The sequence below is a fragment of the Cricetulus griseus genome (genome assembly GCF_003668045.3).
Source record: "Cricetulus griseus strain 17A/GY chromosome 1 unlocalized genomic scaffold, alternate assembly CriGri-PICRH-1.0 chr1_1, whole genome shotgun sequence".
Taxonomy (NCBI): domain Eukaryota; kingdom Metazoa; phylum Chordata; class Mammalia; order Rodentia; family Cricetidae; genus Cricetulus; species Cricetulus griseus.
The window spans coordinates 134,735,732-134,763,411 of NW_023276807.1; the positions used below are offsets into that span (position 1 = coordinate 134,735,732).

General features: G+C 42.0%; 1 protein-coding gene across 4 annotated transcripts in view; it reads right to left on the minus strand.

The window, feature by feature from the left end:
• Atp8a1 (ATPase phospholipid transporting 8A1) overlaps positions 1-27,680 on the minus strand; it is a 224,491-nt gene that overhangs the window by 55,926 nt on the left and 140,885 nt on the right. For all 4 annotated transcript variants that reach the window (XM_027390824.2, XM_027390823.2, XM_027390822.2 and 1 more), the window contains one exon: positions 8,944-9,116. In XM_027390824.2, the coding sequence (XP_027246625.1) occupies positions 8,944-9,116 (173 nt within the window). The remainder of the gene's footprint in view (positions 1-8,943; positions 9,117-27,680) is intronic.

The window sequence follows — 27,680 nt, forward strand, 5'->3', positions numbered from 1 at the left end:
GATTTTCAGCAGGCCTGAAATGATTCCCTACTGTCTTCCACAGCTGCCTTTTCTTTTCCTGGAAGCAGTGAGTGACTCTATTGAAAAGGATTACTGATGTAGCATGTGCTATGAAGGTCTGCTTTTCTTCCTGTACACCACAAACAGAGGGTGGTCCCTTGTGTAACCCAGGAGCGAGCTGAATGCAGTGTGCTTCTCAGATACTATTCTGGCTGCGATTTCTGCACATGTTACTCATTATTCTTCTCATTTGTTATATAGTAACTTTCAGGGCCTTGTGAACATTAGATCAGAGAGCACAGATATGTTTTGTCATTCAAGCTAAGAAGCATATAGGTGGTCTATTAAAAAATGTTTTTATGTGTTTGAGTATTTTGACTGCATGTGTGTCTGTTGCCAGCAGAGACCAGAACAGGGTACTGGGACCCCTGGAGTTGGTGTTACAGACTGTTGTGAGCCAGCATGTGGGTGCTGGGAATCAAACTTGGATCCTCTGGAAGAGCATCCAGTGCTCTTACCATTGAACCATCTCTCCAGGCCCAGGTCTATCTTATACAGGCTTTGTTTTGCACTCCTTTAATGGGAATAACTGTATTTCTGAATAGAACATGGATAATGATTGTATGTACATGTATCTACACAGTCTAAAGAATTATTCCAGGACTTTTCATGGGTAACCAAAAGACTTATACTATAAACTTAAAGTCAAGAACACTATACTACTGGTACAATTTTAAATGCATGGGTGGGATTTTTTGGTGGGGCTATCATCCTAAAACATAATTTAGTATGATGAATTATCATATTTCTTTTGACCACCCATAAAAGGTAAAAAACCAACAGGAACATGGAAAAATACAGTGGTAGTTTTCATTTTGTGGCTGTAATAAAACACTCTTACTGAAAGCAACTTAGGTGAAGAAATGTTTTATTTATGTTTCTATTATCAAAGGAAGTCATATCAACTTAAGTAAGATCTTGAAGCAGAAACCCTGAGGAATGCTGCTTGCTGGTTCACTCCCTGATTCACTCAACTAACCATACTTAGTTTTCGTATACAGTCCAGTATATCTGCCTAGGAATGGTGACACCCACAGTGGACTGGGCTCTCCTCCACCAATTTATAATCAAGACAATCCCATACAAACAAGTCCATAGGCCAGCCTGATTTGGGCAATCCTTCAATTGAAACTCCCTTCTTAGTTGATTTTAGGCTGTATCAAGATGACAATTAAAGCTAACTACAGCAAATATATTCATCACCATAAAATGTTTTACACACGCAGTAACCAAACTTTGGTACTTATTAAGCTCGAGGCTCACTCCTGGCTGCTATTTAGATGTCATCCAGGATATGCTGTACTGTCCTTTCTTATTAACTTCCTAAGTTCTCTCTCTCTCTCTCTCTCTCTCTCTCTCTCTCTCTCTCTCTCTCTCTCTCTCCTGTGAATATCAGTCTATTCTCCATCAAGCCATATTTGGTTGACTAATAAGGGAGTTACAAAAGAGAGAAAAACCCAATTTAATCTTGCTGGTTTCTTTTTAAACTAAAATTTGTTAGGGTCATTAATAATGCTTCGAGTTGAGGAGACATTAATATGTGACAAAAACACATACCACAGTTGCCTGTGTACTGGAACTGTGCTAGAGGTTCATGGAGGATTTATTGCTGGAACGAAAACAGCAGCTTATGCAGCAAATCCTAAGGATATTGAGCATATGGAGCATGATGAAACATTCAGCCACCTCTGTGAAAGAAAACTGTGCTATTCAAATGACCGACGAGTGAGCACCCTCCTAGCCTCCAAAACTAACATCTGTTGATATTCTGTGAACTCAAAGGCACTGAAGAGACTTTACAATGTAGAGGCTAAGGCTACAGAAATAACATACAGATAGCTCCTCTCAGGGGAAAAAGAAAAACAGAACTGTAACTTCAAAAAAGACTTTCTTTCCGAGGCACATTTAGATACAGTTTCTCTTGCTGGGTGTACACATATATACAGATAAAACACCATGCCTTCAATTTCAGTGGTTCAGATGATATTTTCAACAGGGACTGTTCATATCAGTGTTGCATATCTGAGTGTTGAGGTGTGCATACTGAAACTGGCAAATATGTCTTACAAAAGGCACTGAAAAGAAAACTGCTCCTAGTGGGAAATTTTATTATAATGTTTCTAGAAAGAACACAGTTTAGCATAGTTGAAGGTCTGCACGGTAGCACAGTGGTAGCATGCATGACTCCTTTGGTTCAGTCTCAGGTAGAGAGAAAGTCTCCCCACGGCTGCTCTCCAGAACACATCCTTCCTGTGGCAGAATGTTAAAGCTGGTACCAATTCCTCTAATACCTCACTCTGCAAGTTGTCCTATGCCCGTTCCTCACTTCTCTGTGCGCCCCTGTTAACACAACTGTTTCAAAACTATCCTTCCTGTAGCATGCCTTTCCCTTCCTCTCCGCTCCATGCCCTGTAGCTGACAGAAAGTCTTGCCTACTTTTTGATCTGTTTGCTACACTTGGAGCTCCAGTTGAGCTCAGAACTCAGACTTTCTTTAACCTTCCCTAAGTAACACATTTATTAAAATGAAGATAACCACTCAAACCCATCATGTGTTCATAATGAATTCCTCCTCCCCTTTTCACACAGTGGGGTCCACAGGATGAGCGATACAGAAACATCCCACTGCACATATCATGTCCTTACCAAATCAGAGCTGAGAAAGCTGTAGGTAATATAGGAGATTGCTATTTGGCTGAAGGCTACAACAGAGTTCTGGTTTATTGACTGGTGCCAAGCTTGGGGGAAGCCCTTAGTGGAGAGCTACAAAATTCAGCATTTACAATTGATGAAAAGCAAAGGACTCTTAAGCATCTGAATGTACTGAGATACACATGTACATTAGAAGTCAGTAAAATACAAAACAGAAGGGATAAGTTGAGCAAGAGAAGATGTAATTTAAGAAGGATGGAGATGGAAATCAAGGAAGCAGCTACTAGTAACAAACGGCAGCATGAGGGGCTCCTTGGACACTGGCCATGTTGGGGTGAGGTGCATGTATACGTTCTAAAAATGTGCTGAGTATGCACATAGGTTTTACATATACTTCCTCGTATAAGCAGCTGTGACTGTAGTGTGTGATGTGTGTCTGCACTGCTGAGGTGTCTTTTCTAGAGTCACACCTGAAACTCTATCATATTGAGTTACATCAAGCAGCCTTGGTAGCTCTTTGGTTTCTTGTCTGTTTTTAGGCAGTTCGCTCAAATGTGGACTTCTGTGGTGTAGCTCATCAGAAGTGGCTACCACACACAATGAGATCCATAGTTCCTTCAGCAACCCCTAGTAGAAGTGAGCTAGCAAATGGAAGAAGCAAGGGCTGAGCCGAGGATTTTGTTAAAGCAAAGTATGGGCATTTTACAAAACTGTAAAACTCACTCAGTATGTCCTTTCATCAGGCCTCTATGGAAGAAGCAGTCTTTCCCACATTTCCAACATTTATTCAGATTTTCTTGGAAGTAAATATAGGGTTGACATTCATTAACAGTTTGTATGTCTTCTCAAAGCAAACATCCACAGTGGATGCTTGGCATCCACTGTTGTGTACAATTTCTTTTTCTTTGAGGGAATGTCTGTTGACTATTTACTGGCTTCATTTGTGTGTTGTAGCTACCTCTTAAGTAGAACGTTTACTTAGAGATGTCCTTGAGCTGAAGACAATCCCCAAAGACTCAGGAAGTAGATGTGCCTTGACACCCTCCCCCTTTATTTAATACACTCCTGCTACAACAGAAAATATACAAAGTGTCCCCTCAGGCCTCTTCTTGGCAGATGCCATTGAACAGAGAAAGGCAAAAGGTTTTGCCTGGGAATGCCACTCTAAACGACAATACTCACTGAAGTCAAGTATACTTTTTTTTTTCTTAAATCTACTATGGGGGATATGGCCTAAAAGGGGGTTAAGCTTTGATTAGAGATGTTGCAAGTTGAGAAAAATGCTTACTTCAATTTAACTTCTGCTTTCCAGGAGACATGAGTACATAAATTATGTAGCAGGACGGTGATTACTCGACAGTCTAAAAGCTGGAGGCTCTAAGCCAATTTTCAACCAACTGTCACAGAACATAAGTTTCAAAATATGTATAAACTAAACTGACAACTACAGAAGAAAAAAAGTAAGACTCTTTGAAAAGCTGGGCTATGTGAACTGATGAGGACCTCAGAGACCACAGTCCATTTAACACAGCAATACTTCACTGTGGCCTCCCCACTCTACTGAGGGATGGGTCAGAGGAAGAACAGCTGTATCCCCAGACCAGGAACTAAGCAATGAGAGGCACTGCCCAGCACAGAGCAGCCAACAGAAGCAGAGTTCATCCAAAAACTGCAAGGGTGACAGGCAGGTCTTTGACCTGGGGCTCCTAAGCTTGGTGAGGTACCAGAGGAATGAACATGTGTGAGCTTCCCTGGTTTCCACATCTCAGTAGCTCTCTACTACCTGCTCCAGGCATCTGAGTACCCTGAAGGATTTTATTCTAAATTCTTCTAATCTCATCATTTTGCAGAGAGAATGACTCAATTCAATGTCTAAGGTGTCAGAAAGGTAGAGCTGGAACACATTTCCTGAATCCCAGTTAAAACAGCATTATGTGCCCAGGCAGTGTTGGCGCATGCCTTTAATCATGGCATTAGTGAGGCAGAGGCCGGTGGATCTCTGTGAGTTCGAAGCCTGGTCTACAGAGTGAGTTCCAGGATAGCTAGGGCTACACAGAGAAACTGTGTCTTGAAAAACCAAAAAGGGAAAACAAAACAAACAAACAAAAACCCTCCCTGAACTAGCATGATGCTAATATACAGATGGTTAGGATTAGGGCAAAAACATTAGCAACTGAAGTCAGGGATTATTTATCTAGATTCTAGAACCTCAGGCTAGCTCTTGCTTTTAGCTGTGCCCACAAATCCCCATGAGTCCTAGAGCAAAGCTTGCTTTCCTGAAGGAGTTGCAGGTCATCTGTGCAACTCCTGCACCATCCTGCATTAAGCATGTGTGTTTCCAATGGAGGAGGTCTATCAGAACTTTCATTTGTTCTTCAAGAGCAGCTGAAAGGGTATGTTGACACATGTCTGCACTGGGGGGGGGGAAAGAGGGACAGGAATTCAAGGCTAGCCTAGGGTACATAGTGAGCTCAAGGCTAGCCTGGAATACACGAGACCTCATTTCATAGAACAGCCAATTAAACAACCAACTGAATAACCAATGTATCTGTGATCATCCCAAGTAAGAAGCAGTGGATTTGGGCAAGTGAATGAAAGGGAAAACGTATAGGAAAGGGATGCTTATGTTCCAATGTTGACGACAGCAAGAAACTCGATATGGAAGTGGATGCATGTTCTTTATTAGCTGACCTGGGTTATGGAGGTAGACTGCCCAATAGTAAACACAAAAGCTGCATAGTATCTGTGAACACAGTGCTTGCTAGGCTGATAAAAACAAGACTATGTTCCATTGTTTTGACTTTAGATCCATATATATATATATATATATATATATATATATATATATATAGTATTTTTTTCCTCAAGGTACAACATGTAGCCCATATTCTGCAAACCAAAACCCGGACCCAAATGCCTTGCATAATTTTGGGTTGGGGGATTAGTTCTCTCTGCGAATAGTTCCCCTAAGAAAACAGTGGTGGGTGAGAGATGTAATGACTCTGACAGAGGCCAGCAGCTTCTTTCAATTTAGCAGGAGGCTCTGGGGGCAAAGAGCTCATCTTTGTAACTGTGGCAATTAGGCAAATGCTAAAAACTCTTTCTTCCCTGGGTGCTGATGTCAGAAGAGAGCTGACAGAACCCTGAAGATGGAGTGAATCAGACACTCATTATCTGTTCCGGGAAGGCTTCCCTCAAGGCTCCGGGGGATGGTAGAGGATGGTCGTACTCTGAATTTTCTTTATGTGTGTGGACCGACCAGCAGTAGGTTGGAAAGGAGTCTCAATTTGAGGGAAAACCTCAAAGGGTTAGCATGACATGAAGATACTTGGGAAACAGTATTACACAGTATTTTGAAATAATAGTCAATATTTATCGGAGCATTCCTCTTCTAATGGAATAGAATCTAGAGTTTCCTGAGGCTGGAGATCGTCATGGGAGAAATGAGGAGTGGCGCGACCCAGGCTCAGTCCACATTCCCAACTTGTGATAGGAGCACCATCGTTACACTCAGAGGTCAGTACGAGGAATGAGAAAAACATGGTCCGTGCCAGCGGTTTAAATGTGAAGAGGCATCAGGCCAAGAAGGTGCACAGACACTAATCCAGCTGTGGCACAGATGTAATTATGGGTTTAGACCAGCTGCAGAGCCAGGCCAGAAGCTTCTCTTTAGGGAAATGAGTATGAAGGTAATTAGAAAAAGAAAAAGCTGAAGAAAGATATTTTATTAAAACAACAACAAAATCCTGAATAGAATCAAGTGTCTGCCATTCAAGGCCCCCAAACATCCATAAAACAGAGGTGGCCAAGGAGGGAGGAAGCAGCCACACACGTCTTTATAAACTCAGTGTCAGCACCGAGTTGCATGGACACAGCAGGGTGAGTCCCGCCCAGGATCCCTGGTCTGGAAGAGCTCTGGGTCCATATGACTTATAATCCTCAGCGACAAGGATCTTCAGGGAGAATTTCACAAGCACAGAACATATTTCTTCTCCCTTGACCCTGCTGTCTAGTGTTCCTCTCCTATTGTTGAATTCTGTGGATGATATTTTTGAAGAATGGCGGGAGGTACTGTGCTAAGTTCTGCTGCCATGACTGCATCCTGAAAACTGGCCTCCTGCACCTTTCAGACCAACTGGTTCTGCTTAGAGTAGAGTGGATGGAGACAGCAAGGAGAGCAGGTAACAAGTCATACTTGTCCTGCTAAGTGCAATACCCCTGCCCAGCACACAGTGGACTGCCAAGCCAACTGGCCGCTTTGTCTAACCATCACTGTTTTCTGGTCTGCATTCTGTTTCCGAATAGGAGCCAGCACTCATGACACTCATGGGCTTTTGAGCAATCGCCTGTAGATCCTCATGATCCCATTAGTGAAAGTGACTAAATGGCTAAATGTAGCACAAAATTATCCTGATGGAAGAGTGTGAGAGCTGAACATTGGTAAGCCCCTGTTAAGGCATCAGCAAGAAACCAAGAAAAGTTACCGTAGCCCCAGATTTTAAAAAGCATGAAGATGCCCAAGCAAAAACAAGAGTAGATGATTATTTCCATGTTTGTGATAAAAAACAGGACTGTTATGAACATTAAAACATCTACATAATAAATCACTCTAGAATCTCAGCCATATTAGTAACATCCCACAGAGAAGAACAGATTCTATGGCTAAAATAGTTAGATGGCTGAAGATAACGGGCATTATCTCTGAGGATGATACAATTTTGTAGGTCAAAATGACGTTTTTATGTTATTCTTACAGGGTGTGGTTTGTATACACTCCAGGAAGTAAATTTCAATTGAAATTCAAGACATACATCTTAAGTAGATAAGCTGAGACAAATATGGTTTAAAAGGAATAACTTTTCTTTACTAGTAGATAGAGCTTTTAAAGGTAGTTAGGGCAAATAAAAGAAAGCTAATACAGGCTGTGAAGAAATTCCCGAGAAGCCCCGCTCATGTTTTGCTCCCTAGAAGAGAAAGTGAGTTGTGAAAGTACCGGCTGGCTCTGAATCCATGGTGACCGGCTGGTCAGATTCAGTCAGTGGATGACAGAGGAAAATCCCTAGCTGAGGTAACCTCCAAGAGAATGCTATGGAGTACTTTAAATTTGAGGAAGACAGAATATCTCCGACGAGAAAGCCAGACAGGCTAGAGCTAAGTGGTGTACATAAAGGCACTTTTATGCATTAGGCCATTGTAACACAAAGACAGATTTAAACCTACGATATGAGCAATTTTATAAGTTAGTAGGCCAGAGGCTTAGAGCAAATAAACAGCCATCAGAAAAATATTCAGCTATTTGGAGAATGACTCAGTTTGTACCTCCCAACATGCTATCCCCACAAAATAAATTTTAGCAGTTGGATCAGCCATCTAAACAGAGACAACAGGGTTGTTCCATAAGTGAACCAAGATTGAAATACAGATAAATAATTCACACCCGCTCCTTTGGTTATGAAGTTCAAAGCTAAGGCTAGGAGCTCTGGTTCTGTGACTTTCTTTTAGTACAGGGGTTTGAACCCAGAGTGCTGCACATGTTAGGCAAAACCCAGTGAGCTACATTCATAGCCCTCTGGAGTTTCTTTGCTTATATATATATATATATATATATATATGTATGTATGTATGTATGTATGTATGCATGCATGTATGTATGTAATCTCCCTAAATTGCCCAAGCAGACCATAAGCTCGATACATTTTGGCTTTTGCCTCTTAAGTAGCTGGGATTATTGGCATGCAACACCTACCTGATTGCCATTGACTGACTTTATATACTGATAAATGGCAAAGAGCTGGTGGCTTCAAATTATGAATAGCATTTGATACTGATTGTTAGGACTCACTTTTAAAGTCTCTGCTAACAAATCCATCTCAGCTTGTGAACTTTGGGACTCTAGTGAATGAATGAATAGCCTAACATTTGTAATTTCTAGATTAAAAAAAAAGTTTGGAACTTCTAAAAATTAAAAACGTAAAGTAGGGCTGGAGAGAGAGCTCAGCAGCTATGAGGCATTATCAATCTCTTCTAGAGACCCAAGTTCTCTGTTTTTAGCACCCAACTGTCTGTAATTCCAGCTTCAGGACGATCTAGTAACTGTGGTCTCTCTGGGTACCTGCACACATGTGCACATACTTGCCCTCACATATACACGTAATTAAAATAAAATCATTAAACGATACCATTAAGAGAAAGTCACTTTTGTTGCAATTGGACAATGTTGGGGAGGACTTACCTGCAGCAAATGACAGCTTTGCAGGACAAAGCTAAGTCCAGGAAATATTGCCGGACTCCGAAGGTTAAGGCATATTTGAGGGTTTTCCCATCGATTATAAGAGCAAAATCGTTTTCCTTCCGAAGGGCATCTCCAAGGGTGGTGCAGTGCCGACTGAGAGTTTCCCTGGTTCCCTGAAACATCAACCAAGGCCGTCAACATTCATTCCATTTCTTCTACTACAATGTCTTCAGACATTTAGTCACTAAGTTATTTTTTGTGCTTTAAAAAAAAAATCTTTCAAATTACTTTCACAAACCTTCATTCAGTTCTCACAAGAGCTCCTCTAGAAGGGAACCAGCAAAGTTATCAGTTAAACCCTGTGGAAGTTATATACCTGTCCACAGCAGGGCAGGGACTGGACCACAGCCTGCTTAGTCCTCCATGACTGCCATTCATTACTCTAACAAACGCATTTTCAGAAAATTCTCTTCTTAAGAAAAAGAACAACACTGATCTAATTTATGAACTAGTCGAAATTGGTTTGCCGTGAACCAAGGGAAAAAGTTGGGGAATATGATTTAAATAATTTATGAGTGTTCTTTAGAGAATACTCAGTGCTATTGAAATTTAATGTCCAGGAACCTTGGAGGAGGAAATACAGGGTTTGTAATCTTCTGTAACCTCAAGAATTGGCTTTTGTGGCTTCAATCACAGATTCATGATGCTGTATTATAGTGGGGGGATGCAGACATGCAGCTTGGCAATTGTGACGGATCCAATACCAAGAACACTTCCGTCAACCAAAAGTTCACTTTTAGGCAGAGTAAAAACCTGCAGCATCAGGGAAAGCTTTACTCATTTAAACTGCATAGGAACAGGTGCATGTGTCCTTCTTCAAGGACCACTTGCTCAGCTCCTTAAAGGGAAACAGTAAACAACACCAACAACCCCCTCCCTACATAAAATCATCATTTCCTATACCCGGTTTTCTTCCCCAAACTTTAAAGACTCTTCTTGCAACATAATGGATCTGTCCAGTTCCTGTTCTAAAGAGCCCTGGGACTGAAGAAACACAGCACTCATTCTACACAGGGAAACAGAAATTAAAGTTTTGGCATGAGTGCTAAATCTACAATTATTTATATAATAAAATAGAGCCAGACATAATATGCTTATAGAATACTTTGTGTTCATTATATTCAAAACAGAGTTACTTGTGATGGTTTATTTTGATTGTCAACACTGTTACACTAAGCAACACCCGAGTGTGGCTGTGGCTGGGTTTCCCGAGACAATCGGATCATGAGCCCTCTGAACTAATAAACAGATTCATGCCTTGACAGGTTGATAGTATGATGGCGTTGCTGGGATGTGACAAAGTGAAGGAGGTGGCACCAGCTGTGGAGCCTGGGTGCTGTCTTATCTGGGTCTGTTCCAATATCTGCTTTTCTCTGCTTCCTGCCCACTGTGCTGGTCCTTTAGAATGAACTGAACTCGGGAAACTTTGAACAAAATGAACTGTTTCTCATCTCAAGCTCTCTAATTGGGTATTTGGACACAGGAACGAGGAAAGTAATTGATAACTTTATTCCTCTAATTTAAGGGTGTGTCCCAGTCATTCCATAGTTATTTCATTGTGAGGGAAGCAATAAGGAGATTAAAATTTCACATCAGCGATATTTGAAGGTATTTTTGTATTTGTATTCAAATGCAGCTCACATTGTATCCTAGCATTTTACTATCTATTTATCTGGATGACAAACATGTCATAGTATAGAGTAAGACTGCCTAACATTCCCAGAAGTAAAATCTTCCAATATAATTGTTGCACTTTATATCAGGGAGCAAGTATTTGGTCCAAAAGGACTTAAGAAAAAGAAGCATAAAAGTCTATAAAATTCTGCCAGTAAAATGTATTAACGACATATTATTCCAGATTGTTTTAAGAGAAAATTCATAGAGATTAGGTGGATAAATAAACCAATAAACGTGTGAAAAATATAAATAAGAATAAAATACCTAGCATGTGTTGCACTCTGGACAGTTTTAAGGGCTTTGTGTTTAAAGGAGACATTTAAGCTCTGAGTATAGCTACTACTCTTGTGTCAGTGTTAAGACAGACCGTTCAAGTTCCTTGCTCAAGAATACATTTACAAAGTAACATCAGCTCAGATTTAAGTTTCTGCTCTGGCTGGTCTTTCTCTGCACACTCCATGAGAAAGTAGCCAAAGGCCAGAAGCTCCCCGAAGTAAGTAGCACAAGGAGCAAGTGCAAGTCCACAGCATTCTTTCTGTTGTTTCCCAGGAGCCTTTGCTGCTCTTCATCTCACCTGCTTATAAAACAGAGGTAAAGCACAAACCAGGTCTCTTCTTGCTCTCCTATCTTTCCAGGGCTTCCAGAGATAGACCCACTAAAGTCTAACCCTTACATGGTATCGAACCTTCCCATAGTTGGAGCCTGAGGAGCTTTCCCCAGAGCTCCTTCCATAGGCTTGACTCTTGCGAGTATCTCTCCCCACAGTGTCTTTCCTGACAGAGCAAGCTGACCTAGCAGGCTCTCATGCTGCCCAGGGCAGGTAAGCCTATGTTAACAAAGCTCTCAACTCCTTCTGGGAAGTGTCCGGGGCTGAACCCCTGGCCACAACATGTATAGAGCCTACAATATTACACACTCAGAAATACATCTTATTTAATGACAGCGGTGATAAATAAATAATGACAGCATTCCATTGGCAACAGTGCATTTATTAAACACACACACACACACACGCACGCACGCACGCACGCACGCACGCACGCACGCACGCACGCGACAGACAATAGAATTTCAAATAAAGATAAACAGCCAGTGTTTGTGTGTGTGTGTGTGTGTGTGTGTGTGTGTGTTGTGTTGTGTTGTGTGTGTTGCTCAAGTGACACCTGAACTGAAAATCTAAACAAAATCTACAAAGGACCCCAGAAAGACTTCAGATTTCTTTGGGCTGTGAATCAAGAAGAAATCATTCCCAGCATTGTGGAATGTCCATGCTCCCCAGATTGTGGGAGCGGCCCCTGAGCCCTACTTTCCTTTTCTAAGGTCTTCTCTGACACCTTCAAATTGGCTGAAAACTCTTTTATTTGTGGCATCAGTACCTCTGTGTTTCCTTGGTGACTTATCAAAGGCTGTCAGCAAATCAAGAGGTGTCAGGAGATGTAAGAGGCAAACTTTCAGGAGGGGTGAATTCTCAGCAACCCACCTAGGGTGCGAGGTGACACCAACACCAAGCTGCTAATTCCCTTTTTAGTTCACAGTGTCCTTGAGTGGAAAGGAGCTCTGTTGCTGGCTGTATGATGCTAGTTATGACTTATAGCTTATCTTTATTTACTGCTGGGATTATTTTAAAATTCTCTTATTTATGGAACATCATTGCATTTTCTCCAAGCCTGGGATAGCTATACTTTATGGCCACATTGCACTGAAGCTTATCTCCTGTGGCTATAGATAAATTTATTACTGTATTAGCTGTCACTCTGTTTTCTCTTTGGCTACTGGAGGGGGAAATGTTTAAACATTTCAACTTGGTGAGCTGGGAAAGTGAAAACATAAAGTAGAAACTAAGTTAGAAAAAAGGATCAAAGGCTGTACAGTGTACAGGATAGAACAGTAAAAGACCTGTGCTATATTCCTCCTGAATGTTATTTGTAAGCTGGATAAAAAGGGGCATCAGAGACGATCTGAAGTTAAGGTAGTTTGTGGAGAAAGACAGACATGCGAACAGAAGAAAGGCCATAGTACTGGTTACCAGTCAACAAGGGAAAAGTGGGGTTAACAAGACTGACATTTCCTATGGTGATTCTCCTCCCAAGTCACCCCTCCCTGGACCCAGCGTCTTCTATACCCATGTATTTGAAGAAAGCATTCGAGGCCAATGCTTAGAGGAAGTCCTGCCTGGCCCTCTTGCCCCATGTTCTCCTCTCTGCAACTTTACAATGTCGCTACACAAACACCATTCTCAGTGCAGCTTAGCTTTTGTCAACATGACACAAACTAGAGTCACCTGGGGAGAGGGACTCTCAGTTGAAGAATGACCTCCATCAGGTTGGCCTTTGAGCATGTCAGTGGGTTGGTGCCACTCCTGAGTGGTCCCGGGTTGTTTTAAAAAGGCAAGCTGAGCAAGCCATAGAGAGTAAGGAGTGTTCCTTTGTGGTTTCTGTGCCAGTTCCTGCCTCCAGTCTCCTGTCCCAGCTCCTGCCCTGACTTCTCTTGATGTAATAAACACTTTCCACCTCAGGCTGGTTTGGGTCAGTGTTTTATCACAGCAATAGATGGTAAAACAGCACAGCCAGCAAGGCAGAAAAGTCAATCGCTTTTCCCCAGAGGTTATTACATATCTTCTCTCCTCCTGGTTAAAACCTGGCTCACAGACATCTGTGTGCTTCATTCTTCCCCTTAGTGGTGTTCCCAGTGCCCATGGCTATTTAAGCCTAAATACAAGCAAGGTCAAGGTTGACTTATTCTAAAAACAATGAATAAATATGCAAAAAAATGCAAAAAAAATTCTCATTACCCCACTTTCCCCCCCAGTCCTCTAGGTAACAAGAATGCTTCCACCTTTCAGGCCCCCTAAATACTCTGTCTGTTTATGCAACACAACATGCTGTGACATAGCTTAATTTGTATCTCAGCCTTCTTTTAGTGACTGAAGTCTGTGACACGCTGAGGCCACAGAGAAGATAATTGTTAGTGACAACAGAACTCCTTGTGGGAAGTTAAAATGGCTCACTCCAGTGACGGCTAGGGAGGTTTTTCTGCTGCCTCTAAAGGCTTCAAGAATCTTGAGCACTCTCAATTAGAAGGAAGAAAATGTTACTGTTTCTCTTATGAGAAAAGAAATAAGGGACAAATAATTAATGAAAACCCAACATCTGCTTCTGCATGAAATATCAGTGACTGACCAGTGAATCTGATAAGATGAGCACCCAGGCTACCTCCCTAGTGATCAAGGCAAGGTGTGCAGCTGTAGGCCAATGCAGGGGAAATGGTACTTATAAGAGACCCAGGGCTGAGGAGTGGGAGGAGAGCGGAGGGAGGCATGAAGAGGAAGAAGGCAATTAGGTAAGTAGAATTCTTCACAACAGCAATAGGACCAGGGTCTTTCCTAACATCTCACTTAAACTTAGAGCACTAGCGGCCAAACAGACAGCATGTTCACAGAACACACTCCAATGAAGCAAAACAACACAACAGCAATCTTTTGCTGCCGCTTTATAGGAATCTTTGGCATTATGTTTATATGACCTGTAGCAGGGAAACCCTTGATAAAGATCACAGAAGGTGCCCCAAACAATGAAATCGGATGTGATTTTAGAGGGAAATAAATTGGAAGCTGTGATGTGTATGGCAAGTATTGATTGCAGTAATACATTGTCATTTTTCTTTAGGCGGAACTGCTTGGAACCAGCTAGGAACCGTAGGGCCAGATGTTCAGAGAACACGTCAGGTCACCTAAGAAGTGGGTCCCAATTGAAGCACCCCAGATGACTCTGTTAAGCTTCTGGCCTTTCTGTTCTCTCCCATATTCCTCTCAGAGGTTTTCACAGGAGAGAATTTTACTAAGGAACACATCCAAGGCACACCCTTCCTGAGAATGTGCAGATATCCTCCAGCAAAGAGAAGGAGTGACCATGGAACAGGAATGAAAAGAAGGCCCAAGACACAGTGCATGAGGCTACTGATTGCCACAGCTTGCCCTGGAGCTATGGTTTCTTACTTGCCGTGACCCTATAGAATGTGGTCATCCCTGTACACTCAAGAGGGCATCATCACAAGTCTAATCTCCTCAACGTTAAAGGAAACAGCCCTACCTATTTATCCAGAGCATATTTGGGTAATTGGGCCCAAACACAAGTTAAGTGTCCAGCTTTCTACTTATTCTTGGGAACATATTAATGTGAGAAGAAAAAGTGATAAACTATATTATGAAGAGGGGTTTATTCCCAGAAAGGAAGAACTAATATATAGAAAATTTGAATAATACCAACTTCCAGACAATATTTGACAAGGTATTTTTATTCTGGGATGAATGTTCGTGTTTCTCTAAAATTCCTACATTGAGACGTTAGCTGCTTCTTCTTCTTCTTCTTCTTCTTCTTCTTCTTCTTCTTCTTCTTCTTCTTCTTCTTCTTCTTCTTCTTCTTCTTCTTCTTCTTCTTCTGTTTTTCGAGACAGGGATTCTCTGTGTAGCTTTGTATATACCAGGCTGGCCTCAAACTCACAGAGATCCACCTACGTCTGCCTCCTGAGCTGGGAGTAAAGGCGTGCGCCACCAACGTCCGGTGAGATGCTAACTTCTTATGTGATGGCATCCCTAGGTGACAGGTCATTAGGATGTGGAATCAAGACCTTCTGTCTAGGATTTGTACGTGCCTTTGTAACAGATTCTGGGAAGTGCTTCCCCTCTCCTGCCACATGAGGATACAGCAAAAGGACACTGTGAACCAGCACACAGGCCTCAGGAGACCCCTAGCTGCTGGCACCTCGATGGTGGACTTTCCTGTCTTCAAAATGCAGAGAAACGGATCTTTGTTGCTGAAGCCACCCCATCTGTGGTATTATTCTTAGAGCAGCCAGATTGCACTAAGGCAATTTTGTTATTCTTGGATTTGTCTTTTCTCTTATGAATTAAGGAATGAATGAGTCAATGGGAAGATACAGCTTTCATTTTGGAGAGAATGAACTTCAGTTTAGGAAGACAGTATTTCCTGCCCCGGTATTAGGAACACAGGGTTGCTGTCCTCAGAAAGAGCAACGTCTAACAACAAGCCGAATAAAGATGGAGACTGTCAAAATGAGACTGGCTGGAGGTGGGGCCACTGTAAATAGCTCTTCAGAGCCTGTACAGAGATGAGCACAATTGCTCATCAACACAGAGAAACAGTTGCCTTCCCAGAGCACACACATTCAACTAAATCTAAGGGAGATGTGAGACATCTAGACTACCTGTTGGGGCATCCATGTCACTTCAGGGTACTGATAGCATCAAACTGAGTGATATTGTGAAGAACTAAATTCTGGAAGCTAAACATACTCCATGGTTCAAAATTCAAGGTTTTCCTCAATGTCAGATGGACAAAGAATACAACGTAAGGACATCAAACCTTTTACCTTCTGTAAGAGGGAAAAAGCTGATATTTTACTTTGAGGAAATTAGTAATAATAAAAAAAACTTTAAAAAGGGAGAAATACTAAATAGCTTCAACCATTAACTCAGTACCTTAGGGCCTCTACATAGGCACTCCCATGCGTGAGTGCATGCGTGCATGCGTGTGTGTGTGTGTGTGTGTGTGTGTGTGTGTGAGAGAGAGAGAGAGAGAGAGAGAGAGAGAGAGAGAGAGAGAGAGAGAGAGAGAGAGAGGGAGGGAGGGAGAGATTGAGATTGAGATTTGCGATTCTTGCTAGTCCAGAATTCAATATGTAGCCCTGATTGGTCTACAACTCATGAAACTCCTGCCTCAGCTGCTCCAATGCTGGCATTACAGGTGTGCACTACCATGCCTAGATGCAAACTCCTTTTGGGTAAGATGAGACAGCTACACAAGTTAGAGTTCTAGAAAAGATTTCCACCAGTCATAGAGCTGTTTACCCATCTAATTCTTGCTGGCTTGACTCACCGTACTCATTTGACAATATCCCATGAGGTGGCACTAGAGTGCCCTGAGCTGGAGCCTGGCTCTGCCACTTTCCTGAGCCTGACTCTTTCTTAAGGCATAATTCATTGGACTCCTCTGAGTCCAGTTTTTTCCTATGTATCAGATTGGCTCAGTGTTAATTCTCCAGAGTGACTATCATGATGCTGTGTGCTAACTTCCTTATTTTGGAGAAATCATCCTGCCCATTGCCCAGCACAAAGCTGACAGTCAAGTTCATTACCCCACTCTGGCATCAGTCCAACACGTGTATCTACAGGATGAAGCAGCACCTGCAAACTGTCGAGCTCTGCCTAGCGATAGAAAATCCAGAGGCATAGTTAGTACTGGGATCACTCTAAGTGTTCTTAGGAAGTCTCCTAATAACAATGTTCCCATCTACCTGTAGCTGCTAAAACTCAACTCTCCCAGCACGTCTTCTATTGCATAAACATTATTTGGAAACCTGACTGCCCTCCAGTTCTAGCGATGAGAACATCACCTCTTCTAAAATGGCATGTAGCTCCCGGTGCATGGTGGGAGGAGAAATATTTATATAATTAATGTCTGTTTTTCCTTAACAATGTCTGCCTGAGGCAGAACAATTTGATACATCTCATTTCAAAATTACAAAGTAAAATGGAGTTTCTTTGTCATGATTCGTATGTGCTTGTATTAATTAAATACAAGACTAAATTAATATGTTTGTTTAAAATAATGAATGATAAACATAACTTGTTTTTCCAGCACGTTCTTCAGCTAAAATACCATTAAGGTGATTGTCTAGAACTGACTATTTTTAATCATGAGGATAAGTGTCACCTGGGCAGTGGGGACTTACTTTACTTTGGATTTACTTTAACGTGCCATAATTTAAGGACAAATATTAAAAAGAAGACAATATAAGAACTTGACATCTAAACATTTTATTAGCTATTTTGGTGGCATGTGGTCCTACCTCATCATCATTTAAGACATGAATTTTATGGCCAACTATTCATTCTTTCCTACTTTTATGCTCTCCAAATGTTCACACCCTTAAATTGCAAATTAACAGAACATTCCAGGAGCATTTTTAATAACATATTTTGACTATGTCAAGTATGGACAACGTTAGCACGTTCTTCAAGAGTGAGTTATGACTCCTGTAATAACAACTTGGATAAACCATTGGGTATTACTTATTTTTCTACAATGTGTTACTGATTCAGTGGAACACTGGACATTCCAAATACGCCTACGCAATACATATATCAACTGCTCTTTCAGCTACTGCAGGCAATAGTAAAAGGATATACACCCGAGAGTAGAGAGAAACTACATTTATATACAACTGGTCCATTTAGTATGCATCTCAGTCAGGAGAGCTAGTGCACTTTGACATAGGTTTTGATAGAAAACCTTTGGTGTTTCTAAATTCCTATCCTAAATTAGAATATAATATTTAAAAACATATGTGTATAGAACCAAACCAATATAAAGTAATTTTTCCAAAATGGGTAAGGGCAGACAGAAGGTGAAGTCATTAAAAACATATGGTCAGAGAGGTCCTCCAAAGTAGCTTAGTGGAAGGCAGCCAAACGAGTGCATTTCATCAATATATATATTGCTAAAGATAATGGAAATGGAGGAAGAGACAAAAAAAGCCCATGCTTAACTGATATACAAATATGGGTTTTCCTGAAGGAGGGTAGATGTAAAACACTGTAGTTGAGAAAACAGTTCAACATTCCAGAGGGGTCATGCCATCTGAGAAAGGTCAAGGGTCACAGAATGGAAACAGGTAAGAGGAGGAAGTTGGAGTGCTGGGTAAATTGCACTCAAACCTCAGAGGTTCGAGATTCGAAATTATGATAGGTTCCATAAGGAAAATAATGCCCTGTGAGCATCTCGTCTCACTTGGGGTACAGGAGAGAGGAAGGGAGAGGAGCGTCGAACTGGTCTCCTGCTTGTGTTTTGGTGTTGGGGTCGGGGTATGCAGTAAAGAAAGATCAATCCAGGAAAAGGAAGGAAGAATGAGATGGGGATGCAATTATATAATTTAAATAGTTTGGTGGATAAAGGCTTTTACCAAAGCCTTCATGGCAATTATTTTAAACCACCACTGAGAGCCTCCTAAACACTTATTTTGAGTTGGTATTAAATATTCTCCAGTGGTGGCTGTGATTCAAACTCGAAAGGAAGCATTCTGGGGGGGACTGGGTCGGCAGACATCCAGACTCTCCTATTGCCTTCAATTCAGCCAGGAAGAGGTTGCTTAGAGTATACCACTGGTTTTCTGAAAGTAAGCAATAAGCGAATTACCAAATCAACAGTCTGGAGAAGGTAAGTACCGAGGCCTCTGAGAAACTCTTTCCCAGACTCAGGGAAAGTGAATGCTGGACCCATTTGCTTAATAATTTCAATTAATGAATGGAAGAATATGGAAGAATCATTATCTGCAGGACTTTCTCAGGGCAGAGCCCAAATACACACTGTTCCTATTATTCTCTGTGTGTCTTACATAACCTCTGTGTACAATCCTCATAGGGCAAACCTAAATTCCATGGATTTTCCAGAAGGGAACTCTCTTTCAGCTGCTCTGTGGCCCTGGGGTTGAGTCAAAGAATTAATGAAACAAGTTGGCCATGATTCTCAGGATGCAGACTCCTGTGACCGAGTCATTTTGCCACTAGAGAGGGTACAGTTATTTAAAGATAAATTCCAATTCAGATGAAAGTACACTCTGGACTTGGAGTAGCAGGAGTGGAAAATCGGGATGCTGTGATGGCTGGCACGCAAGCGCAAAGGTGATGTGGACCAACAGCCCCAGCCCTACCTGCGGGAGTAAAGAGCGATGCCTTTACTGATGCACCCCATCAGTCAGTTTTTTACAGACTGTTGTTTTTAACGTTGTTGTTCTGTCCTGCCAAAGGTATGGGTAGGAGATGGAAAGAAAACAAAAGGCAAGGAGTGTGCCCTCAGAAATGTCAACAGTTTGTGGGGAGAATAGCAAGGGAGCAGCAAGGGTAGAGAGCACTTATCTGTAATTCTAGGTCTCAGGGAAGAGCGAAGATGTTTAGGCGGAATGAGGTAAAGAATATTCAGTCTTGAGGGCAGGAGAATTTCTTGAAACAGAGACGCTATGAATCTGTGAACAATTTCACTCAGGGTTCGGTACACCAGCCGGTCTCGCTGCATCGTGTTTACAAGGGCCCTTGACACATCTAATTCCACGAGACCAAACAATGTGTTGGATGAGACTTTCTCAACCACATACTCTGGCTGCCAGCAGATACGGTCTTAAATTAGAGGCATGGAGAATAGACGATTTGTTCAAACATCATTTTCACTCTTTACTAAGGCTTACATTTCTTACTGGGGGTAAGCAGTATGACTCACAGGATCCAAACAATCTCCCCACCACAGTGCATTACAGGAAAGCTCTCGGCTTCAGATAGAGCACACTAACACCTTTAACTACCATCCTCAGACGCTGAGACCTCAGGCTGGAAGAACTTTGCTAACGGTAAAAGAAACGTCAACATTGAAGCACCAACACCGGCAGTGGCAGTGGAAGGGAACTCCGTGTGGTTTCAAACCCGTCTAAACTAGTTTTCAAAGAAATACAAAATGTATTGTATTAGACTCTGGGGACATATCAAAACAAAACCTGAAGTAGCTCGCATTTTCCTCCCCCCCTCCCAACCTTCTGGAGTCAAGTCAACGACTTGCTTATTCTGGGTTTCTTTCAGAAGCCATTTACTTGTGGCTGGATCCCAAAAGTGAGGTCTGTCTGCATAAAACATGCAAGTCGAGCTTAAAAGGGTGTAGATGACAACTTCAGCATTTATATCCTGAATGTCCTATATGTTATAGTAGACGTTTTTCACAGTGTTAGAAAGTCAAATGTAGCTAGGAAAAACAAAAACAAAAAAAAACAATTCCTGGAAGGTTTTCTTTTACCAAGGTGTTGGGAATTTTTTTTTTTTTAATGCTTGTTAATTTAATCTCCAACATGGCCAACAATTCATTTTCAGTAAAATATATTGGAGAGGGAATACTGGAATCCATAATCAAACTTATGGCTGGTTTGGGGTTACATTCTCCTATTAAATAAAGGCGTGGAAGCAATTTCAGAGCGAGGTAGCTGTGTAATGTTATCTCTACTGGAAGCTGGCCGTGAAGAGCTCTCCTCTCCCACAGGGAACAATGCTGGAAGAAATCCTAACAGTGACGACTGTGATCACAGTATTTCTGGGGTGCTTACCAAGGTGGGGTGCAAAACCAGGGGGTAGTTAAGGGAACATGGACTAGAAGACGTCATTTCCCTGTGAGCCTGACTGAAGCCTCTCACCAGCTAGCAACAAAACATTCAAATTCAATTAACATTTGCCGTGAAAGCTGCCTATCTAGAGAAAATTCTTTATGTAGACTTAAGTAAGAATGTTAAAGTAGCAATGACTTACCCTTAACGCCTAAGAGTCCACTACCTTCCTCCTTTCCCAACTATAAAGCTGCAATATACTTGCTGGAAATCAACACAAATCTCTTTTTCTGGTAAAGAAAAAAGTCTTAACCCCCTTATGGAACTCTTGTAACCCATGGGGGGCCTTTTGCAGATTGAGATCCTTATCCAAACCACCACATATAATCTCATTTGCTGAAAAAGAAGGGGGTCAGACAGAAGGAAGTCTCAGCAATTCTTGAGATGTAACCCAAGAGCCAACAAACTCCTCTCAGGGTTACAGCTAAGACACTGACAGGTGACTCTCTTGTGACCCACACCCACACCAATGCTCCAGTGTGTCTTTTTTCCCTGGTATCACTCGCTCTCTTCCTATTAACTCATACTTAGATCTCTACTGAAATCTCACAGTAACCCCCAACTCTGTCTTTACTGTTTCCTCCTGAAGTTCTTCTCTGTGGCAAGTCCAGAGTCTCAGTTGCGCCTGAGTGGAAGTCTTGAAAGAACTCCAGGCTGCTGCAGATGGGGGCGGGGCACAACTGCCTCTGGCCTCCACACCATTGCTGCCAGCACCTACTACATGCTAACCACTGCACTTACTATTTAACAGGCACTGTTTTGTTTAATCCTTGTAATAGCATGCCTAGCAGATGGATAGTTTTATGACTTCTGTTTCACAAATGGGGTAGCTGAAGGCAAGGGGAAAATTGTATATATTATGTTCTGGAGTTAACTAAGCCTGAAGTACCACCTACCTGTCTATGACAGACCTAGAGTCTCTTTCTAGATTCCTCATCTGTAAAAGAGGCCAAAGAGTATCTGCCTACCAGCATTTTCAGGTGAACATAGGATTTTGTTGTTCAGTCCCCACTGGTACAAAGGAGAAGGTATTTGGTAACTGCAAACTATTTATCTTTTTCTGAGTAGAATAGCGATGCATGGAATCCTTTAGAAGTGACAAGAGTCCCCCTCGCACAATGTCATGGTTTGAATGTAAAGTATTCCTCACAGGCTCATGTTTGAGTACTTGGTCCCCAGGAGAAGGTGCCGTTGTGGCAGGTTGTAGAACTTCTGGAATATGGTAACTAGATTTATGCCACTAGTGCAGGCCTTTGAGAGGTAAAGCCTGGCCCAGTTTCCAGTCCCACTCTTTGCTCCCTGTTCTACCAAGGTATGAGGAGAAGCTTCATTGTCTTGCATGCATGACTTCTGCCAAACCTTCACACTGCACCCTATGATGGACTGAAACCACCAGCCAAATGAATCCCCTCTCCCTTTTTTTCCGTCTGGTATTTTGTCATGGCAATGAGAAAAGCAACTTGTAATATGCATAGAAAGTCAGCAAAATTACATTTTCCTAGGGGACAGATGATACAAAACACCAGGTGGGGTATCCTGACTAGGCTGGATCTGATTGTCTATAACAGCAGAGATAGTCTAGAGAAACCACACCTAGATGAACAGAGGTGGGTGGGGCTGTTTAGGAACTTGGGAATGGAGGAGCCTCTGACTGTGAGAGGAGGGAATTTATTTCCCTGAATATCAATCTTGTTAACTGAGCCAATGAATAGAGACTGTCTCTCCATCTGGTCCCCAAGGGAAAGCCAGACCGTAGAAAGGAGGCTACACTAGAGTAGGGATGTGTCTAAGATCTACGGCTTCTTCCTGGAGAGTCCACAGATTCTCATACACAAGAGATGCTTGACACATGTAAGGCTAAGGATGGGCACAGGAGACTGAAGAATGATGTGCTTGGCAGTTACAAGTGGCTTCAGAAATGACAGCATCCAACCTGCCCAAGGCTCAACAAGTGAAACTGGGGTACCAATTTGATCTATTGTAATGAGACATGTCTTCAAGATTTTTCTTAACATGCAAGAACTCAGACCAAATTTATCAAACAAGGGGCTGGAAGGATGGCGTAGCAGTTACGAGCACATGCTGCTCCTCCAGAGGATACGGGTTTGATCCCTAGCAGTCACATCAGGCAGGACATAAACTGTAACTCCAGCTTCAGGGGATCTTCTGGCTTCCACAGGCACTGGTGCCCATGTGCACATGCAGACTAATACACATAATTACAAATAATAAAAAGAAATCTTAAAAATAAAGAAAGCTACCAAACAACTACAAAAAGAACAACAACATACAAATGCCGAACCACCTGGAAATATTTCTAGAGCTCCACAGCGCCATCACACCAAAAAAGACCCGAGTAATCTCACAATTGCCTTTCTTAACGTAACACAGACCTAGTCTTTCCACAACAATTTTCAGTAATTTTGAGAGGCTTTAATTAGAATTTGGTAAAAATAGGTCACAGTATAAGATTCCCTAGTTCTTGCCTCACAGTTTAAATGCTTCCAGTTTTAACATATTTTGAATAAATTCTGAAGGATTTACAGGAAATGGAGAAGAATGCCCTGGACAAGTCAGTAAATGAGTGAGTCGATTCCTAGAGGCCTGTGGGATCATTCCTGGGCACTGGGTGGGGTAGGGGAAAAAGAGTATTTCCATGGAGCCAGCACATTGAAATTCCTGACTCTGTGGACAAAACTGCTGCTCAGCAAGAACATAACCATGGTCCCCAAGAGAGTGGTCAAGGAAACATGATAAAAGTCACACAAATTATGGGAAGGATTTGTTTATTACCTAATAGGTTTTGATCAACTTCACATACCTTTCAATGACACTTATCTATGAAATTCTTTTCTTTCTTTGCATGTGTGGCATTTGCACTTGTGTTCCCATGTGTTGTGTGTGTGTGTGTGTGTGTGTGTGTGTGTATGTTTCAAGGTTAGTGACACTGAAACTCAAGAGATAATGGGAAAACCCAGTGAAGATTTTTGGACAATCTATTTTCTGGGAGACAAATGTTTCCTGTGTCAGAATCACCAGAAGAAACTTTCTTTTCTTTTTAGAAATAGCATCTTCCCATGTAGCTCAGGTCAGTCTCAAGCTTGTTATCCTCCTGGATGCTGATTAGAGGCATGCACTGCTGTGCCAACTATGGAAATGAGACCTTTTCTATGTGAGTTTTTACAACTTCAAAATATAATTCTTCATAACAATGGAACATGAGACCTATCTTTTCCACTTTAACATTAGTTAGGTAGAAAACCTGGGCACTGTATACAGCAATATGTGTCACTCATATGAATGATGACCTACCTACAGCTAGAACTTACTACCTTATGAAAAATATTAAAAATGGGAAACGATACAGTTTTATACAAATGCACATTAAGCAAAACAGAAAGCTATCGGAATAGTACTCTTTCTACCACATTTCATAACATCTTTTTCTATGTTCCACCCACTGTGTTCACCACACCAATGCCCTGCCCAAGGTAGCAGTCTCATTATATAGACAGCTAGACTATGGCTCTGAGAAGCTATGTCCAAGGTCCCCACTGTGCTGTTTCAGAGGACGAATCCAATGTACTTGACAAGTCACACATTCATAACTTCATTCCTGAGACAGTTATGATCCTGGGTTTATTACTTGTTAATTGTTCTTTGTGCTCATGGACCAATCACTCTGTACCTTCTTGTTATCTATCACTATATTCTGAATACAGAAAGGCTGTTTTTCTTCCCCGCTGCAATGGGAAATACAAATAATAATTTACCTACAGGCATTCTAGCAGCTCATAGGATTTTGCCTGAGCTCTGAGCCTCCCGATTTTATGAGGGATCAGAAGGCACTGCGCAAAGTGATGCTTCATCTCCTGGTGAGAAACAAATGAGTTCATCCCAGGAGGTCTGACCTCAGTCAGCCAGATTTGTAAATTCACTACTTAGCTCCCAGGGAGAAAAACCTTCCCCAGACGTTGCTTGGAAGACTGGCAGCCAGAGCTCAGGCAAATGAGTGTTAATCCACTGAGCCACAGTGTCTGGCTCCTGCCCTAAACTACTTGAATTCATAAGAAGGCTTCAGATATGATGAATTACCTCAAATTGAAAACTGATGCACAATTTTTTTAAAGGGAAGCCCTTAATTTAAAATTATGTGGTGACTCACCGCTCAGGTATCTATCCAGTATTTACTATGTGTTAGGTAATTTGCTGGGCATTGGGAAGGATAAGCCAGAGCAGTCCCTGCTCTCAGAGAAATTGTGTGTTCCCGGAGTCTCTTCTCTCTTATTTCTTGGAAAAATAGGTAGTGAAAGCACCTTTGAGGTGTTTCTCGATTTGAGTTACCACCTGAGAAATCTAAAAATGAAACAAACACCCCCACCCCCAGCCGGGGTTTCTTTATGGCTTTGGAGGCTGTCTTGGAACTAGCTCTTGTAGACCAGGCTGGCCTTGATTGAACTCACAGAAATCTGCCTGCTTCTGCCTCCTGAGTGCTGGGACTAAAGGCGTGTGCCACCACCGCCTGGCCAAACACCACTGTCTAAAGAATATAGTGTGTGTGCTGGTTGGTTTTGTCCACTTGACACAAAACTAGACACACCTGGAAAGAGGGACTCTCTGCTGGGGAATTGCCTACATCAGATTAGCCTGTGTCTCTTGGGACAATTTCTTAATTGCTAATTGATGTAGGAGGGCCCAGTCCCTTGTGGGTAGGTGCCATCTCTAAACATATGGACCTTAGCTGTTTAACAAAGGCGGCTGAGCAAGCCATGAGGAATGAACTAGGAAGCAGTGTGCCTCCAGTTCCTGCGGTGAATTCCTACCCTGGCTTCCCTTGATAATGGACTGTAACTTATTAGCCAAATAAACTCTTCCCAACCAAGATGCTTTTGGTCATGGTGTTTATCACTGAAAGAGAAAGTGAACGGGGACATTGTATATTGAATATTTTTGATATTTCACCTTTTCCCTTTAGCCTATTATTTATAGAACTTGATAACACTTAAAGCATGATTACCTAAGAAATGAATAAAAATGACTGAGTATAATAAAATCAAAGCAGGGAAAAAGCCTAACTCCAGATGCAAGCAATTAAGTGGACTTGTTTTTTGCATTCATTTCCACAGGTTCTAGAATTCAGATCCTCCTGATGTAAGAGAAACTGTTCACCAGTGTGGCCCTTGGGACTGAAAAAAACACAGCCTCCAGCAGGCAGATGAAACATTCCCACTGCACTTTCCACAATACTATAAGCACATGTAGCATGGTTTGGAGTTATTCTCCTGTGGCTCCTTTCCCAGGGACCATAGTGTCAAGTCTCTGAGCTGTTCCTACACCATATCCTTGGTGGCACTGGGGTCTCACTTCCTTCCTCCCTTTATTTCGGTCTTTTACATGAGATCCACACCTCCCTGCTCTTCCAAACATGCCTATCCACCATTGCTCTGATATGTTTCTAATATGCATGAAGTTGAGGAAGGTGTTCCTCAATCAGTGCTGTCATGCTCTCTAACCTGACCCAGTTTGCTCCAGTTGGCCGGAGAGGACCTTTCCAGTTATAACTCTGTCATTTCTTTCTAGGTGCCTTGCAAGTACCATATCACAGCTTGCAAAGAATTAAGTGGCTTCACATATGCATCACACAGACCTATAAACATTGGCTAAGTAAGATATAGCAAGTGAAAAAAAGCAATGCACAAAAAGCAAAAAGCAGTGTGCAGAGTGTGGTATGATTTGTTTTTAAAATTATCTGTTTATGCATATAAGTGTTTTGTCTCCATGTATGTAAGGTGTCAGATCTTTAGAACTGGAGTTAGGGATGGTTGTAAACTACCACGTGGGTGGTGGGTGGTGGGTGCTGGAACTGAACCTGGGTCCTCTGCATGAGTCCTTAACCATATCATTTGTTTCTAACAGTAAGGAGTATGGACTAGCCAGAAGGCTCAGTGAGTAAGAGTACTTGCTGCCAAGCCTACTGACCTGAGTTCGATCCCTGAAGCCCAGGTGGTGTAAGGACAGAACTGACTCCTACAAGTTGCCTTCTGATCACCACATACAGTGAGTAAATGAAGAAATGTAAAAACAACAACAAAAACAAAACCCAGTTAGAGTATGTACATGGAGAAACAACCATCAACCATAGAACAGCTCTCTGGGCAAAGGCACAAGTGGTAAGATATAATTTAGATGTAAACAAAGACAGTTCACTTTCTTTGACCTCTACTGAAAATCCACACTACATGCTTCTACTTACTCCAACAACAGTCTTTAACAAGTTAAAGTTTCCTTTTCCATTCTCCAAGTACAGCTTGATCTTCACTGCAAGGACCTTCTGCTCCAAATATTCTCCTTCACTACTGGCCTCAACCAGACTCATCCTAACATGCCACAGAAGCCCCATCCGTAGCAGACATCTTCCTCACCTCCATATCTGTTTTGTGTTATTATTTGTGGACATTTACTTCACTTCTTATGTGTCAGCTTTTAGAGGGCAGGGCTAACTTGGTCATTGTTCACAAGATCATGCCTTGGCTCTGGCAACCCAGAGCTAACACATATGAAGCTGGGAGGACTGCTGGAGGGTGCAAGATGCTGAGCCATGATGACTGCTGCAAGATCACACAGCATTGCCGGTTGGTCGTAGATTTCACAAGAAAAGGAAAAGGTAACAGGTTCTGAAGTTAAGAAATTAAAACATTTGCAGTCAAGTAATCTTACAGATAATTTCTGTTCCATAGCCAACTTCTAAGCATTCTCCCCAATGACTGTGTTTTCTTCACCATCTC